This window comes from Drosophila tropicalis, unplaced genomic scaffold (assembly GCF_018151085.1).
Source record: "Drosophila tropicalis isolate 14030-0801.00 unplaced genomic scaffold, ASM1815108v1 contig_878, whole genome shotgun sequence".
NCBI lineage: Eukaryota > Metazoa > Arthropoda > Insecta > Diptera > Drosophilidae > Drosophila > Drosophila tropicalis.
The window spans coordinates 3,134,612-3,151,538 of record NW_027173374.1 but is presented as its reverse complement, the minus strand read 5'-3'; the positions used below and the strand labels follow the sequence as shown (position 1 = coordinate 3,151,538).

The window sequence follows — 16,927 nt, the reverse complement described above, 5'->3', positions numbered from 1 at the left end:
TCTAACCGGCAGAATAGATTTCACATTCTGTTTATATTTATACTCTTTTTTTAAGTCTTAGATATTAATCGGAAAGTTTATGATCTTTAGATTTAGAAATGTCTGAAAAACTAAAGTCAAAGGTGGGTCTAATTTGGCCAAGTGACAGTCTGCATAACTCTTTTATTAATTAATTAGCTATAAATATTGCTAGCCCAGTCGTTATGGAAGTTCTTGGGACTTAAACGAAGCAAAAGTTTCAAAAATAATCTTATTACTATAGTCAAAGTGAATCAAAGAATTATAAAAGGACTATATAAGCAATCGGGGGGATAAATGTAAAATGTGTAGAAACTTTAAAGCTTATAAATTGACAACCTTTTTTGGTATTCATTAGCCCCTCCCTACTTAAACTGGACCATTATTGTTGTTGTTTATTGTGGTATATGTAAATTATTTGATTAATAAATGGTTTGTCATTAATTGAAATATTTTTAATTGGTTTTAACCATATTCATGTTGTTGGTTTTTTTTACCTTATTTTTCTGTTGTTGTTAGCTATAAAACTTGTTTGCATTTTAACATGAACAATTTCTTTCTGGTCCTTTAACATGTAGCTAATTTTTTTTGTATGTTAATGGTTTATGTCTGTATGTGTGTGTGTGTGCTGTATCCGTATGTCTGTGCGTTTTTGTATCTCTGTGGTAGTTTTGGAGAAGGAGTTTATCGTAGATTGTCCTTTGCTGTTGTCATTGTTGCTATTCCACTTGACAATTGCTTCTTGACCATGTACATATATTTATACATTTACATCTATGCATATGAATAAAAACTAAATCAACAATTTATAACAAGTTACAACATTTTGGTGAATTTTATGTAAATATCAACTGAACCAAGCAATCAACCAATTTACCAACCAATCGATTGAACAATTAATGAATAACAAAAATCTTTCCTTTTCCCCCATTTTCCTACCATTTGCATTTTAAACTTTGGATTTGGCCATAAAAATCCACAAATATTGTTTGTCTACTATATTATACCTCAATATATATATTATATATATATTATAAACATATTTATCCAATTATATATATATATATATATATTTGCAAGCAAGTAGAACTTCTTCATCCAAACACATACAAATATTTAGTAAAGTGTATATGAAAAAAATAATAATAATAATATTACCAAGCGAGAGCTAAAACTCAAATGAAATGAAAATGAAAATCTCAATTTTGTTTTACTCAACTTTACTCCAGTGGCCACAATTTTCCTTTTCTGGTTTTTCTTAATTACAGGTTTCAGACACCAATAAAAGCGTTTGCCTGCCTGACAGCCACAAGGTAAGCCTTCATTACAAAAAACCAACACTTCCCTTCCAAAAAAAAAAAAAAAAAAAAAAAATAAAACAAACAAACCTCTCTTTCCATACAACATCCCAAACCGCTGCTCAATTCTTCCCAAAAAATATCTCTAAATGTTTAGTTAAATTGCAATTGGATAAAAAAAAAAAACAAACAAAAAACCCATGTCTATATGTCTCGTCTAGAATAGTTTTTGTATTGTGGTTTTTACTGTAGCATTTTTGTGTACTATATTTATTGATTCTTTGTCTGTGTGAGTGTATGTGTGCCTCTCTGTGCGTTTGTGTGAAAGAGTGTGTGTCTGCTTGTCTCGAGAAAAAACACAGAACCTGAAAACAAAAATAGTTTAACAAAATGAAATTTGAAGTATGTGTGAAATGTTTATATTATTTTATGTTTAGTGTTTTATTTTTCGTAATGTTTCTCTTAGTAACTAACATTTCAAATTAGTTAAAATATAGTTTAAGTCTTTAGTTGTTTTTCTATATTTTTCCTACAATAATCAATCATATAATTTTATTTAAACATCTCTTTTGTATATTTGTTTCACACTTTTTGCAAAGTCAAACAAATAATTTGACCAAATTGTATAAAATTTCTTGTCTATGCTGAAATCAATTGACAATTAAAACAATGAAATCTTCTTCATATTTAAAGTAATAAAAAAAACTCAGAAAGCCAAGAGAATGTGCAGCTGGCATTGTTGTTGTTGCATTTTTCAAATGTTTCCCGATTAGATATTGGCAATTATTGATATTACGTATACGCCTTGGTATTCACAGTAATGCCAGTAAACTTTTAAGAGTAAACACAACATAATAACAAAACAGTTATTATGTGTGCATTGTGGCCAATAAAAACAATAACTGAAGTAAAATGCGAGAGATTTTGTAGCTGTTGCTTGCTTGTTACTGCAATGGAAGACGCCCCAAATGGGTAACCTGCTGTGTAAATGTTGCAATTATTATGTCCTGTTGGCTATAATTTCATTGTATGTGGCTCAAACAATTTGTTAGACATGCGAAACAGAGCCGAAGCAAATGAGCAGGGGAATGAAGGAAAGTGAAAGCAACATGTGCAAAGGGACGGCCAGTCGGGCATATAGTCAGGAAAGCAATCTTAACGATTGTTTTGTTTCAATCCATCAAAAGCCAGTTTAATGTTTCATAAATGGGCCGAACGTGTTTACATCTAAAAGGCCTCGCTGTATGTAAGTGCGTTTGTGCGTGTGCTTGTTATGGTCAGGACACGTATCAGCTTCAGGTGTTTAATGCCGAAAATATCTTCCTAACCCCTTCTGTATCACTCTCTCTCTCTCTCTCTCTCTCCCTCTCGACCTAAAGCCAATGAAATTCTATGCTGCACATTTGGTTATTATTGTTGCACTTGGCAGAGCCTCAAGCCACAGAAAACCCATAGCATAGGTGATACGACAGAAGACAAACTGCTGTGCATTGAGTCAAATGACCTGCAGATGTATAAAATATAGTTTAATTGCAAATGCTTTTAGTAATCGATTCAATTTGAAAGGAGTTATGAATTGGTTTAATAACTTTTTAAACGGATATGCAACTTGCATATGTTGTAAGAAAAAACTTGCCATATAATTTCAAATTTCTTGTGCACACACACTAAATATATAATTGTATAATCACAATCGTAATCGGTTATAATGACAACACTTTAGCGTCATATTACACATCATAAAAACACACGCACACATACATACTTATAAAACGAAAGGAAGAGCGACAGTAATATTACGTGTGTGCGTGTGTATGTATGAGGAAACAACCACAACATCAATTACAAGAGGCGCGCCATGTTGAGTAAAGGCTGCCAACATTTACGCTTGCAATACATAGACACAGAATCAGGGACGAAACTAAAAGTACGGGGCGCCAATTTCAGGGTAACCTTTGTTAGTATATAAAGAATATAAAAATTTCTGGCAGTATTAGCTTAGCAATAGAAACATAATCTTCAGAAACTTCCGTTCCGGTACTAAGACTGCCTTCCAATTCATTCAAACTAGCCGCCCTCTTTTGTTTTATTTGCCCTATAAACCGCCCCTGGATAAATGCATGGCAATGCCAACAACAGCAACAAATTACCGCCCTCTTTGGCGGACTGCCTGCTTGCCATTATTTATCTGCTAATGTGTAATTATAAACAATTTGGCTGTTTGCTATTTATAATGTTGAACGGCAATAAGGAAGAAAAAAATTCGTTACCCGTTTGCTTTGTTGTTTTTATTGTTGTTGCTGCATAAATGTTGCATTATTTGTGGGTGCAATTTTACCAAACAATCCTTAAAAAAAATCAACGATAAATATCGCATGCAAATCGCATGTTCTAGTTGTGTAGTGCGTGTGTCTAACACATTTGCAGCCAGCACATTGCTAAACCGAACTGATATACCATGTGAACTGATATACCATGTGAAACCAAGGCGCATACTTATATGGTGAACGTGCGAGAGGGGAGCGGAGGTGTTTTTGGTGTAAAGGTGCTAAAATGTTTGAAGCGAAAATGAACAAAATGCCATGAAACATGCAAACTACGCGAAACAATTTTAATTGCATTGAAAATTTATGTTTTAGAAATTAAAACTACACGTTTGACTCTTGTTGCGGTTGGCAGAACGGGCACAGCAGCCGCTGCGCTCAAAAGTAGACTATGATAAAGTTTCAACCAACACGTTTCCCATATATAATGGTGTAATTGTACTTAAATGTCAAAATAAGGTCTTTAAATTATATTATCTGAATAAAAGCTAGTTTAGGGTAGAGCAAAAATCAAATATTTTGAATAACTAAGCAAATATTCTAGATGTTAATGCCAATGTATTTTTAGAAAAAATACCAAAAAGCGAAATCATTTTTCATCAGAGAATATCAATGGCTCATCGTGGCACTTAAGCAACACCAGTTAATCACTCGCGATGCTATCGTGATTTGCCTTCAAATCAGTTATTCAAACAAGAGATTGCAATTTCAGCAAACTGAAACGAAAAACGATTTTAAAGCAAAATTTGTTAACCTCGTTTTATCATTTTCAATCTAAGTGCTATTCGCTATTAAGCCCCAGCAGTTTGGTGAAATCTTTCTAAAACACTACTGAAATGTGGCGGCCTGCATAGCTCCAATTATAGGTAACCCTATCACCTGATGCGCCAATTTTGGTCTTCTTCCTTTTTGTTTTGTCGTGTTTTCAGATGCGTTTTGGGTTACGCTCTGCTTTGGCTGTGACAGTTTTAATTTTCCATTCTTTTGCTTTGCGCCATTTAGCAGGAAGTGTATTGTTGCGGAAGAAAAAAACGAGACAGAGCGACGCATTTTAACAGCATTTTTCGTTTTGTTTTAAGCCAGGGACAGCAGCTTTAATTAAGCTCAGGGCCAAATCAGTTTTGACATTTTTTGCTCCCTCCTGCTCTCTTTTTTCTATCTGCCTCTTGTTTTGCACTGGACTACATTTTGGGTTAAGGGGCAGCAAGTTTTCCATTAATTTCGTTCTTGTTTTTTTGGTATTAAACAAAAATGTTTTGCTCTGTTAAGTTTTGTCAGAATTCCTAATCATTCATCAGTGCGGGACCACTTAATTTCCTACTCGGCGTATACGCAATGTGCCTCTAATTTCCTTGCTCACGACAAAGAGAATTAAGTGTTTGCTAACTGACTGCCTGCGTGCCTGCCTAACTGTCGGTATGCCTGGCCAGAGCCGCTACAATACATTGAGTTTTCAATTTTGATGGAACGAACATTGTGAAATATCACCCGAGGGTTATGCCAAAATATGTGATTGTTCCATTGCTGATGATGATTATGATGTTCGCCAACAGGACGATGGGGCTGATGATGATAATGATTTATGCATTTGGACAAAGCAAACGCCTTTGGCGTTAAGTGTTTTATGTAAATTTGCCGAATTCGCGTTTTCAATTTTGACCTATCCCTTTTGCTCACCTCCTTTTGCTCACTCCCTTTTTCCCTCTCACTCTCTCTCTCTCTCTCTCTCTGTCTGTCGTTCTCCATCCTACTGTATGTGTATGCAAATTCGGCTCATAATTTGCTTCGGCTAAAAAGAGGAAATTGCCAAAAATGAACTGGAGATGCTGTAGTAAATTCATCCGCTACTTTTAGAACCGAAACTTTTCATTTAGCAAGTTTTAAAGCCCAGTGGAAAAGCAACAGCCACCGTCACCGGCAACAGCAAGAAGCAAAAGATAGTTTTACTTGATTTTATGGCACACATGACCCATTAATAAGTGCACGAAATTTGCGTCTAAGCGCATGAGGAACAGGCAAGGTGCATGGTTGGGTGCGTTGGTGTTGGCTGTGTCCCCGATGCGGGGTTACTGGCAACTGGCCCAGCACGTTGTCAACATAAATTTTGGTCTCTCCACACTGATGCTCTGTTGGTGGTTGGCCAAAGTTTACTTTTGCTAGCAATTTCAATGCACTTATCTAACTGGAGCAACGAGACAAGTTTAATGCCGACTTAAAGATGTAAACTTTCATAAATTTTCACAATCTTCTCACATCACACATTTAAATCGAACAAATGGCCTAAATCATAAGTGCCTCAAGGCCGTTGGTTTATAGATAGATGCCATAGTTAATACTAATTCACACGAGATGCATCTAATAGATACTGTTAAGTGATATCTGCATACAGAGAGGCAAACTCTTGACGTTCGCCTGCCTGCTGGCAAGTCGAAGATAATGAGTCAAAAAGCGGAAGCTATGAATAAATTTACGTTGCAACCGCCCCCAACCATGCACACATATACCCACATGCACACACACACACACACACGCGCATCACAAATTCATCTATTTATATACATATCAAGTGCTTAATATGCACGCCACGTTGAGAGCGTCATGGCTTACAAATTTGTATGTGGACCCATTGATTGCGAAACCTTGTTTATAACCACCGACAACCTCCTCTCACATACGTCTCCTCTTTAATCTCCTCCCTTTGCACGATAGACGCATTGACCCAGAGGCATATTTAATTCCTAAACAATTGGTTAGCATATATATAAGGACGTCTACATTTATTTATGTATAGAGTGCAGTATTCGGTACGCTTTAAGTGCCTTTATGCAACAAATAATCCTGTGAATATCATATTTATTTATGTCAATGCCAACTGATTTTATTTAGGTATACGATCTGTTGGAAAATAAATTTAACCTTACTGCACATTATTTAAGTTAGTAATAGCAAAGGTGCTGAAACGATTCGTAAGTTTGTCAATTTTCATTTCAAATCAGAGTTGTGGCCTAGAATAGACAAAATGAATTTTGGAAATGGGCAAACGCTTGTTCCTAATCGATACAGTCCAGTCCCACTATGACATTTAATATTCCATCACTTGAAGCGATATCATGTGGGGAGCATTAGCCTTCTGGTCAGGTGAGGCAAAATTCAATTAAACTTTTGTTGATGTCAAATTTTTAAGTATTCCCCCCACATCCCACGTTTCCTCAGGCCCACTTTTGGCTTCGTTGTATAACATTAGAGTCCAAACTTTCTCCCACTCTCACAGTCAGTCTCTCCTCCCACGTTTGTGTCCTGTTATACAAATATCAAGTCACGTTGGCCACGTTTCACATTTGCAGCGGTTAGCTGTTTTACATTTTGTGCAGCTTTTTAAATAAATATTTAACTTACTATAATTGGAAATTCAAAAACTGCAATTAGTTTAACAAAAAACAGAAACAAAAAGGAATTGTGATAAAAATAAAATGAAAATTTAATAAAAAACTTTGGACAAAAAGTTTTCCACTGTTTCCAGTACGTTTTTTTTTTCGCCTGAAATTTGTCTTCCTTAATTGATTGTTGTCTTGTTGTGGACCATGATTCTGATGCTGCTTATGGCAGGCGGAACAAAATTTAGTTACAAAAGTTATAAGCATAAAGAAAGTATATAAATACATATCTAAGGCTTACCTTGAAAGCTTTAAGCAACTTTTTGGTCATTATGAGTGTACTAGAAGAGCCTGGATGGCCATTTACATTTTTAATTTCATCTAATTAAAAACAGAAAAAAAACTAAGGTAAAGAAAACACATTAACTAAAATGTGGAGCAACGAATATGTATGAGAGAACTTAAAATGGCAAACAGAAACCAGAATAAAATTCAACAAATGGAATGTGGAACGATTGTGTATGATATTCATGTCAATATACACTTACACTGCAGGAGAAAGAAAAGTAATTAATATTTTTATGAAAAATAACTTAAAAATTGTGTTCGAACGACTTTTAGAATTAATATTTAAGTGCATTTTTGATTAAAATAATTAAATAGAGAATTTATTGAGATGTTCCTACATGAAAACCTTTTAAAGTTTTCCTTTGAGTAAGCTTACTTACGATTTGCGTGTTTCCACTTTTTTCTGTGCCGACAAAAGTAAATATATTTTTAATAACCTTACCCAGGCAAGACACGAGTGTTAGGGTATACAAAAAGGGCAGATAAATATTTAACAAGCTGCATGAAACGGACTCATCCATACACACACACACACAAACACACACGCACTTGGCACACATACTTGAAACAACTTTCAGAGCATAATGCACACATAGATACACATTCACACACATAGACACTCACACACACACATATGTACTTGTGGAAACAAACAAACAGACATAGAGTTGGTTCTTGAACATTAAACAACAGCAACATAACAAAATATTCAACGTGTAATACATTTTTGTTCGTACTTGGCAACAAAGTTTTCAACTCTCTACGAAAAAGAATAATTTCCAACTCCCCCGAAGTTATTTTTTTAAAGAGAGAGAGAAAATTTTGTGTAAAAATAACAGAATAAAAGAAGATACTTTTTAGTCATACTTTACTCGCTGCTCTCTTCCGCTCTCTGTCATTTATACCTTTTGTCTATGGCTTATCAAACAACTGAGACGTCTGCTCTTTGTTGTAGTAGTAAATATGTAGGCTCAAAATCACGCCCATGTATAGAAGTTTTTCGTGTACTTTTTACTCGTCTTTTTTTTTTTTGTAGTCTGTGGTATTCGCATTTCCCTACCAGACGCGGTTCATTGCACTGGCAAATACAAATTGCAAAACGCGCTAGAGTTTTATTGCCCGGAAATGCCATTGACTTGGGTCTGGCTGACTCTGGGATTGTAGTAGTAGAGCCTGGAAAAGTTTTCGTTAGACATACGGTATTGCAATTGTCGCATGTTCAAACGCAGTAAACGGACATATGCAAAGGGATAAACCGATGTGCAGAGGTGCAGAGAATGGCGCAAGAGGGATAAAACAGAAAACAAAAAGAAAAAGCTCAACAATGAACGAGCGAACTTCGATTATGGCAGCTAATAAAAATTTGGCCTAGGCGCGCTTTAAATTGGATTTATGGCCAATTTTATGGCTCTTCTTTTTTTTCGGGGTTCTTTTTATTCTTCTTCTTGTTGTCAACGCCTTGCTTGCAAGTCATAAAAATTCAATTATTGTGAAAGAAACCAGATATAAAAAGAAAACGGGCAAGAACAGCAACAAAAAGGAAAGGAGTGAGTCGCTGAAAAGTATGCCACAATTTAATGTGGCTTTGACACACATGCACCTACATATGTACATAGAAGTGTTTGTGTGTGTGTGCACACTTGACACGGGATGCTCATGCATAAAACTTGAGCAGAAAATGGGGGATACAAGAATTGCCAAAATGCAGGAAAACTCTCAGCAAGAAACTCAAGCGCCTTGAAGTATGCTTTAATATGTATGCAAAACGGATGCGCGTGTTCTGTGTTTTTGCGGAGGAGGCTTGCAAAGAAAAACATGAGGAATAGAGGAAAAGGAGCGCAGAAACCAGAATACAAGAGTGTAGCAAAATGCAAACGAAGACATTTAATTTCTAGGAAATGTCCTTGTGCAAGCTACAACTTAACCTACAACTTAAATACCTTCCAAAGTAAAAAAAAAAGAAACAATATTCAACTATTTAAAGCCTTAATTCAATAGAAGCCGCTTTATTAAAATTTTTGCCTTTGAATTTTTTTGAGCTGCAGTCATTTGTTTTTAGTTTCTTAGGTCATACTGTCAAAGTGCTCGGCATCCTTTTAGCAAAAAAGAGCAAACAAAAATCAATCTTTGAGTTGCCTTTTTTTATCTTCCAGCTACTTGGTCTTTGTGTGTGTAGTTATTAACCTCATTTTAGCTGGCTTTGTACTTGATAAGCCTTTTAGCTGCTTGTATGCTTATTTCTAAGTGTGTGTATGCGTATGTGTGTGTGTGTTTTGCAATATGTATGTCAATATTGTAGCATACATCTTGAGCTATAAGCCGAGGGCAATGGCAACATTTTGTTTGTACTTACTTGTGTGTGCATGTATGAACATAATTGGCCCCCCGATCCTGGATACTGATTTTGTGCATTAAAATGATATCTGCTTTGAATGATTGACATACCAAGTGGCACATCGGCTATAAAATAACTTACATGGCAAGCCATTTGATATCCTATCGAAGTCAATTTAGGCTTTTTATTCGTACATTGTTTAAACGGCGAGTCTCCGTGGCGTTTGCTTGAAAATGTCATATAGTGTTGCTCACATTACACAGCGTGTATAAAATCTGTTTCACTCTCCTGCTCTCTGGTTAGGGACTTTGTGACATGTTTGATAAATTGTTTGATTAATGGACGCATGTGCGTAAATACGATTTAAGTGCTTTGGCAGTCAAGATTTTTGTACTCAACCAAGAGCTTACATCTGTATCGATAAGTGAGCCGAGGGAAGGGCCCGAAAGTGTAGAAGAAGAAGATTTCCCACTTCATATACTTGCCATTAAAAATAATAATTTTTGCGCTAGCCTAAAAGCATACACACTCCACACTCACTCAAACTCACAAACACACACACATGTATTCAGCGAGAAAGGAAACAAAATCTGTCGGATGCTGGGCAATGTTCATAAATCAAAGTGACGCTTCACCCCTTTTCCCCATTGCTGCGGCTCGTCGCCGCATTTCCGCGCTCTCATTAAAAAATGAGCACCATTTGAGCTCAAAAAAAAAAAAAAAATACACAAAAACGGAACAAAAAATTGCATGTCCCGTGCACTTGCTTTAAGCACTTGCAAAATGCATATGTTGAAGGAAACTCCACTCGAAAAACTAACACATCATAAATCTTGCAGAAGTATCCTTAAGCATTCAACACACATACACACATGTATGTAGAAAAACTCATCCTCATAAAAGCGAAAGAGCAAAAGCAAAATGCAAAAACAAGGAAAATGAAGGAGGCTGAAGATTTTTGCTTCCATTTTTTTTATTTTTAATTACAAAAGCCTTCAAACAGTTGGTTGGTAGTCGGTCGACCGTGTGCATATAAATATGCAACACTATATTTCTTTCCTCTAAGTGTGTGTGTGTGTGTGTGCTTTCTTTCTGGTATCTTTGCTTTCTTATGAAAAATTTGCTCGAGGCTACAAAAACACGCTCGTATTACGCCTTGGCAGTATTAAGCTTTTCACTTGCCTTGCTCTGTCATCGGCTTGCCAAGTTTTTGGTAAACGAAAATAAAAAAGAAAATGCAGAGAGAAATATGTGGAAACTAGCCGCATTGAAATTCGTCTAACATCACGTGCCATGCGTCTGCTTTCTCACGGCTTAACCGCTGCTCTCTTCAGGAACCCATATGTTCTTATCTTTAATAAAACTTGCGTCCAAATGCTGTTATTGATTGTCAGCTAGCCTCAAGCTAAGCCACAATGGGATAAATCAACCAAATCATTGATCAAAATTCGCACTATTTTTCTAATAATGCTTATAATGCTGCCTTATAATGCTGCCTTATTAAAAGCAAACTAAATGACAATATTTCTTTTTCAATTTCCAAAGGCTTTGAGAAAAATTAGTCAAAATCTTAATGGTCTTACAACAAAATTGTCATTTCAGCCCACTGTTCTGTTTGGAAAGTGTAATAAAGTTTGCTTGAAGTCAGCTTGGCCTAAAAACTAAGTACTAACTTATTTGGCAAAGTATTGAGATTAAATTCTCTTCAGTTCTTACGAAGGCTTTAGCATCCATGCACACTTTCTTTGGTACAGAAAAGTTTATTTGAAATATCAGAGTTACATTTGGAATAACATTTATTTTGCTAGTCCTTTTTTCACTTCTGGGAATTTAACTTTGGCATTTGATTCGATTTTTTGTCGCCGTTTTCCTGCCACCATTGCAGTTGCTAGTCTCCATGTCTTCTCGTTTTAATGACACTTCAACTTCCGCTTTTCATTTGATTCTTTGCTTGTTGTTTTGTTGCGCTTTTTTACGTTGTTATAGACTCCTTTTCCTTTGCTGTGCTTATCCAGTAGTCTCCCACTGGCAACAATTTTCCACTCTTGGGCATAATCATCATTATCATCATCGTCGTCGTCGTCATCGTTCTCGTCATCGTCGTTGTCCCCCCAAAGGGAAATGCAATTTGCGCACAAAGAAAACAACAAACAAAATTGACTTTGCCTGTGACTATATATATAACAACAACAAAAAATAGAACTTAATTTCCTAGTAAATGTAGTTTAGTTGATGTGTTTTAGAATTTGCCTTTTCTTTCTTCCATAATTCTCCTTTATCATAAAAGTCATGATATCAATTAAAGTCTTACTAAAATAAACTTTTCTTCTCATTTTACAGGTTAGTATCTAAAAATATTGCGAATCAAACATACAACTATATGGGGTAAGGTTATTTGAGTTAATTTTATGGTACACAACCTTTCCGTAAGAGCATTAATTAAGCATTAATTAATCGATAAATACAGGAAGCATAAAAGGAAACTGTGTAACCTGATCAGTGCATATTTTATATAATATTCTTCAGCCATTTTTTAAATATTGACATCCTCAAATTAAATTAAATTTAACTACTGAGTTTCAGAAAAAATGTATAAAAATTATTGAAGACCGATTCTTAAATGCCCTGTAAACCGCAGAATGTTGTTTTGAAACCCTGAATATTTACATAATTTACAGTCAATCTAGATTTTACAAAGGCGGAAGAATAAATGCATTTGGTGCTGTATAATCTTTAGAATCTATCGCCGTCTCTTATATACCTTTTGAGACCTCTAAGCATCTAACTTAGGGTATAATAAAACAGTCGAATTATTACTCAGCAAAGGCTTCAGCTTTTAGATGATTATGACTTTTTTTCGTTGGTTTTCTAATTGGTTGGCAAAAAGTTGAGTTTACATTGAGTTTTCCCCTAGTTTGGATAAGAGTAATATTCAAAAGAAGGAAAAAAAAAAATCAGAGTTAAATTAATAGGCAGAAAATCTGCATTTAAAACCTCATTTAGTAACAAACAATTGCATGCAATTAACCAGCATAAATTGTTCAATGAAAAAAGCTTATGAAATCGGAATTTAAATTGCTTTATACTCTTTATTTTTTTTGTTTTGCAAATTGTTTGGTTAGTGCGTAGCAAAAAGCTCCGATACAAACTCATGTTTTAAAATTTAAGTAAATATGTAAAGAGCCAAGAGAGAAACAATTTAACAGTGAGGGTGGTGGAGGAAGGAGTAAAGATGAAAAATACAGAAATGCCAACAAGCCATGAAAAAAAAAATGCAATAGTGGACATATTCTCAGGCTGGCAGCTGAACTCTGGCTGTTACTTCTGTTGCAGATACATACATATGTGTGCATGTATGCATGTGCCCAAAGGACCAATCTGGAGTTATTCTTCTTGTTTGTGGGTGGTGCTTGGTTGACCGGGGGTAAATTGAGGTGAATGTCATTGTATTGTTAAATGTTGAATCCCTGCATTTATATTAAAGGAATGCCAAAAATTGCCTGTTTGCCTCATCCTTCAAGAGTGAGAGAGCGAGACAGAGAGACTCGACGTGTGTGTTCTGTGCCATGAATTATAATGTCGTACAATTTTGTACAATTTGTATTGCGGCATCTACATGGCCAGGCTGCAATCATGGGGTTACCATATTGGGGGCATTTGCATAATACGTAGAAAATGGCATAGGAAAAATCAAAGAATGTGCCGGCGCTCGACCCTCCACATATGTTTGAGCTGAGAGAAAAGAATCAGCAAAATGGTCAGAAAGGATAATAAAAGTTAGACTCAATCTACAGACAGTTGCACATATGTATGACTTTATGGACACAAAAGAATAAGAATTTAAGTAAAAGATTTTTTCAAATTTTTTCAATAATCATAACAAAATCAAGAGAAATAACAAATTGAAAACTTTTTTGATTACAACTTGATCTCTCGAAGCCAAATTTCAGCTAACTACCATTTTAGAAATGTAACCATCTGCAATTACATCATTTGACCAACAATATCGAATTTGGCAAGTCCCTTTCAGGACTATGTTATTATATCTGCACTTAAGCAAAGAAAAAAATTGCAAAAACCACTTTGAATAACACACATACAGTCACTCAAACAATTAGTTGTAGCAGCAAAGAGAGAGGAAGGGAGAGAGATGGGAAAATCTCGAGAAGAGAAGAGCGGACCAAGTTGAGGTTGAGCCAAAGGTAGTAAGAGAGCGAGAGAGAGGTAGGTGACGGCATTGTCGTCAACTGAAGCCCTATGAAAAAGTTTCAGTTTTTGCGCAAACAAATTGGATTATTCGATTACGTGTTTGCCCCCAAAACGAGAACAGGTGCAAAGGCAGAGGGTATAACATCAGGTATGGTCGAAGAAGAGAAGGGCAGAAGGAAGGGACGGACCCTGGAATGAGGTGAGGGACAGCTTATTGTAAAGCGGCCAAGGGAACAAGTTTTATGAGCAGTTTGATTTGGTTTCTTTTGAAAAAAAAACACCAACCCCAACAATAGTTTTCCCTCGTGGTTTTTTCGGTTTTCGATTTTCGTTGCTTTTTGTTTGCCAGAGACAGGGTAAGTTAAGCCAATACATACAAATTAAAACTCAATTGACAAGCACACAAACACCTATCATCTTCGCTACACCAACAGAGAAAAACTATTGAAAATTGTCAAAAGAGAGATTTTGCAATAGAGATGTGGTTAAACTGTGATTCGACACCGCTGAAAATTTAGTCCAATCAAAATTTAGTTTACTACAACCACAAAAAAGTCAAAGGCTTTTTGTTACTTTATTCCTTATAAAATGAAATGGCAACACGGTTGCTTGCTAAGACAGGATGTCGACTTTTTGCATTTAATGAGACTTTGATAAAGTATCGAAAAATAAACGGTCAACTAAAAAAGCTGATCCAAAGGCACCATACACTACAAAATTTAATAAAATGGCAATCTTTAGTTAAGAAATTCTGGTTTACTTAGTTTCTAGAATACTTAATTACCTTTTCCGTATATTATTTTAGATATAAAGGGTCCCAAAGTGTCACAAGTGCAAATTTTATATCTGTATATCCTGCCACACTGCAGTCCCTTGTTAATGTTTGTTTACTAATCATTGTTTAGGTTAAACAAATAGTCCATTTAATCGGTTCGCATTCACTGTCACGATGCATTGTGAAATCACAGTTTTGCTCATCTCTACTGCTAAAGCATGAGTCAAAGCCTTTTGACAAGCGCTGAGATTGATTTAATTTATTTTATATGTATGTATGTGTGTACAATGTACAGCTGCGAACTTAAAAATAGCACCACTTGCTGAGGTAATGTATTCAAAGGATTCCCTAGGCTTATTTTAAGGTTCTAGGAACATGTGAATATGTTTTTGAACGTAAAATACTTTCTACTAATGAAAGCAGAAAAAAAATTCTATCAAAATCCAACGTTTTCAAAGATTTTTACAAAAAACCTTGATATACTCAAAAAATACCCGAAACTAAAAATAGCACCACTTTTCAAATATTTACTCAAAATTAAAAAATAACAGAAAAAAACAAAATTCATTAACAAGTTATGATCAGATATTACAAATAGTATTAAATAATAAACTTTTTACTTTGTTGCATTGCCCTTATTGGCAATAACCGCAGCACATCGTCCTAGTATTGAGTCAACCAGGTCTTGACAGCATTTGACCGTTATTTTTGCCCAGGACTCTTGGATTACTTCCCAAAACTTCTCAATTTTTGTTGGTAATGAAACAGCAACTGCTTTTTTAATATCAGACCAAAGATTTTCAATGAGATTTTGGTCTGGTGATTGTCCCAGCCACTCAATTACATTCAGATAATTTGCTGAGCACCACTTCCTGGCTTTCTTACTGGTGTGCTTTGGGCTGATGTCCTGTTGAAAGGGTCATATTAGCTGTATATTATCCTCAGCGTATAGTAGCAACACCGTCTATAAGATATTTACATGAACTTGGTGATCCATAATCGATTTGTGGACTAATATGTGACCGACACCATAATAAGAAAAACAACCCCATATCAATGACACTGTTTCTAGACTCCAGGGTGTATTTGGAGTTGAATTCCATGTTCTGTGGACGCCAGACGTATGGTCTATAGCCTTTTCTATTATATTTTACAACTTTATTTTCATCAGTCCATTGTACGTTCCTCCAGTTTTGGACAAGCCAATTCTCATGATCTTTGACCAACTTAAGGCGGTTGGCAATATGTCTAGCGTTCAAAAGTGGAGGCTTTCTTCGACTGGAATCTTTTGAATTGATCTTCCGGAGGTTGTTGTGAACAATTTGGACCCTAGTTTGGGACTTGAAGTCCTTTTTAAGATCTGTTACAGCCTTAACAGAATCCTTATTGCTCTCTCGCATTAAGGGACCGACTTCTTGCTGCTTCAGGCTTGGCTTTCGTCTGCGAGTTTAAGGCTTCTGTTTCAAATAGATCGCTATTCGGATCACTCTGTTGGAAGTACCAACCAGTTTTCCATCTTCAAGATCCGATTTTTTCTCCGAAACCTGGTTTTGGATGACGTTTCGCTTTTTTCCCGGGGCAGTGTTTTCCCCGACCCATTATATCTAAAAGTCTCGGATTTTTTGTAGTGCTGTTGCTTTTAAAATCGACTTTGAACCAGGGACTGTTAAATATGTGTTTTTTGCTATGCAACTCTGCGAAATTTAACGGTATTTTGCAAAATACTGCAAGTGGTGCTATTTTTAGTTTCGGGTATTTTTTGAGTATATCAAGGTTTTTTGTAAAAATCTTTGAAAACGTTGGATTTTGATAGAATTTTTTTTCTGCTTTCATTAGTAGAAAGTATTTTACGTTCAAAAACATATTCACATGTTCCTAGAACCTTAAAATAAGCCTAGGGAATCCTTTGAATACATTACCTCAGCAAGTGGTGCTATTTTTTAAGTTCGCAACTGTACATACATATATTTCAAAAGCTTAAACTCCTGCAAAAGGCCCGCAGCATGTGGGTAGTTATTTTTAATTTCAATTTCAGAATATGAAAGGTCAGTCTTTTCTATATAATGGCAGAGAGGGTGGTGTAGAAAAGTGGCCCGCAGCAACAAACTGGCAAACAAACAGTCAAGAATGCTGAAAGTGTGAAGAGGGGGCAAGAGGCGTTAAAGTAAAGTGTGAAGCAAAAAGAAAGGGAGACCCCAAAAGAGGCAATGGCATAAAATGTTTAGAAAATGTTTAGATGTTTCTCA

The 16,927-nt window shown here is 35.6% G+C and overlaps 1 protein-coding gene across 6 annotated transcripts in view; it reads left to right on the top strand.

Annotated features, from left to right (window-relative positions):
• The window catches only part of msi (musashi), a 120,349-nt gene that overhangs the window by 76,178 nt on the left and 27,244 nt on the right, over positions 1-16,927 (top strand). For 2 of the 6 annotated variants that reach the window (XM_068301596.1, XM_068301594.1), the window contains one exon: positions 1,287-1,331. The exons of 3 other annotated variants lie outside the window; for them this stretch is intronic. In XM_068301596.1, the coding sequence (XP_068157697.1) occupies positions 1,287-1,331 (45 nt within the window). Of the gene's footprint in view, positions 1-1,286; positions 1,332-12,037; positions 12,083-16,927 lie in introns of those variants that run through there. One more of the 6 variants, XM_068301600.1, reaches the window with a different exon arrangement.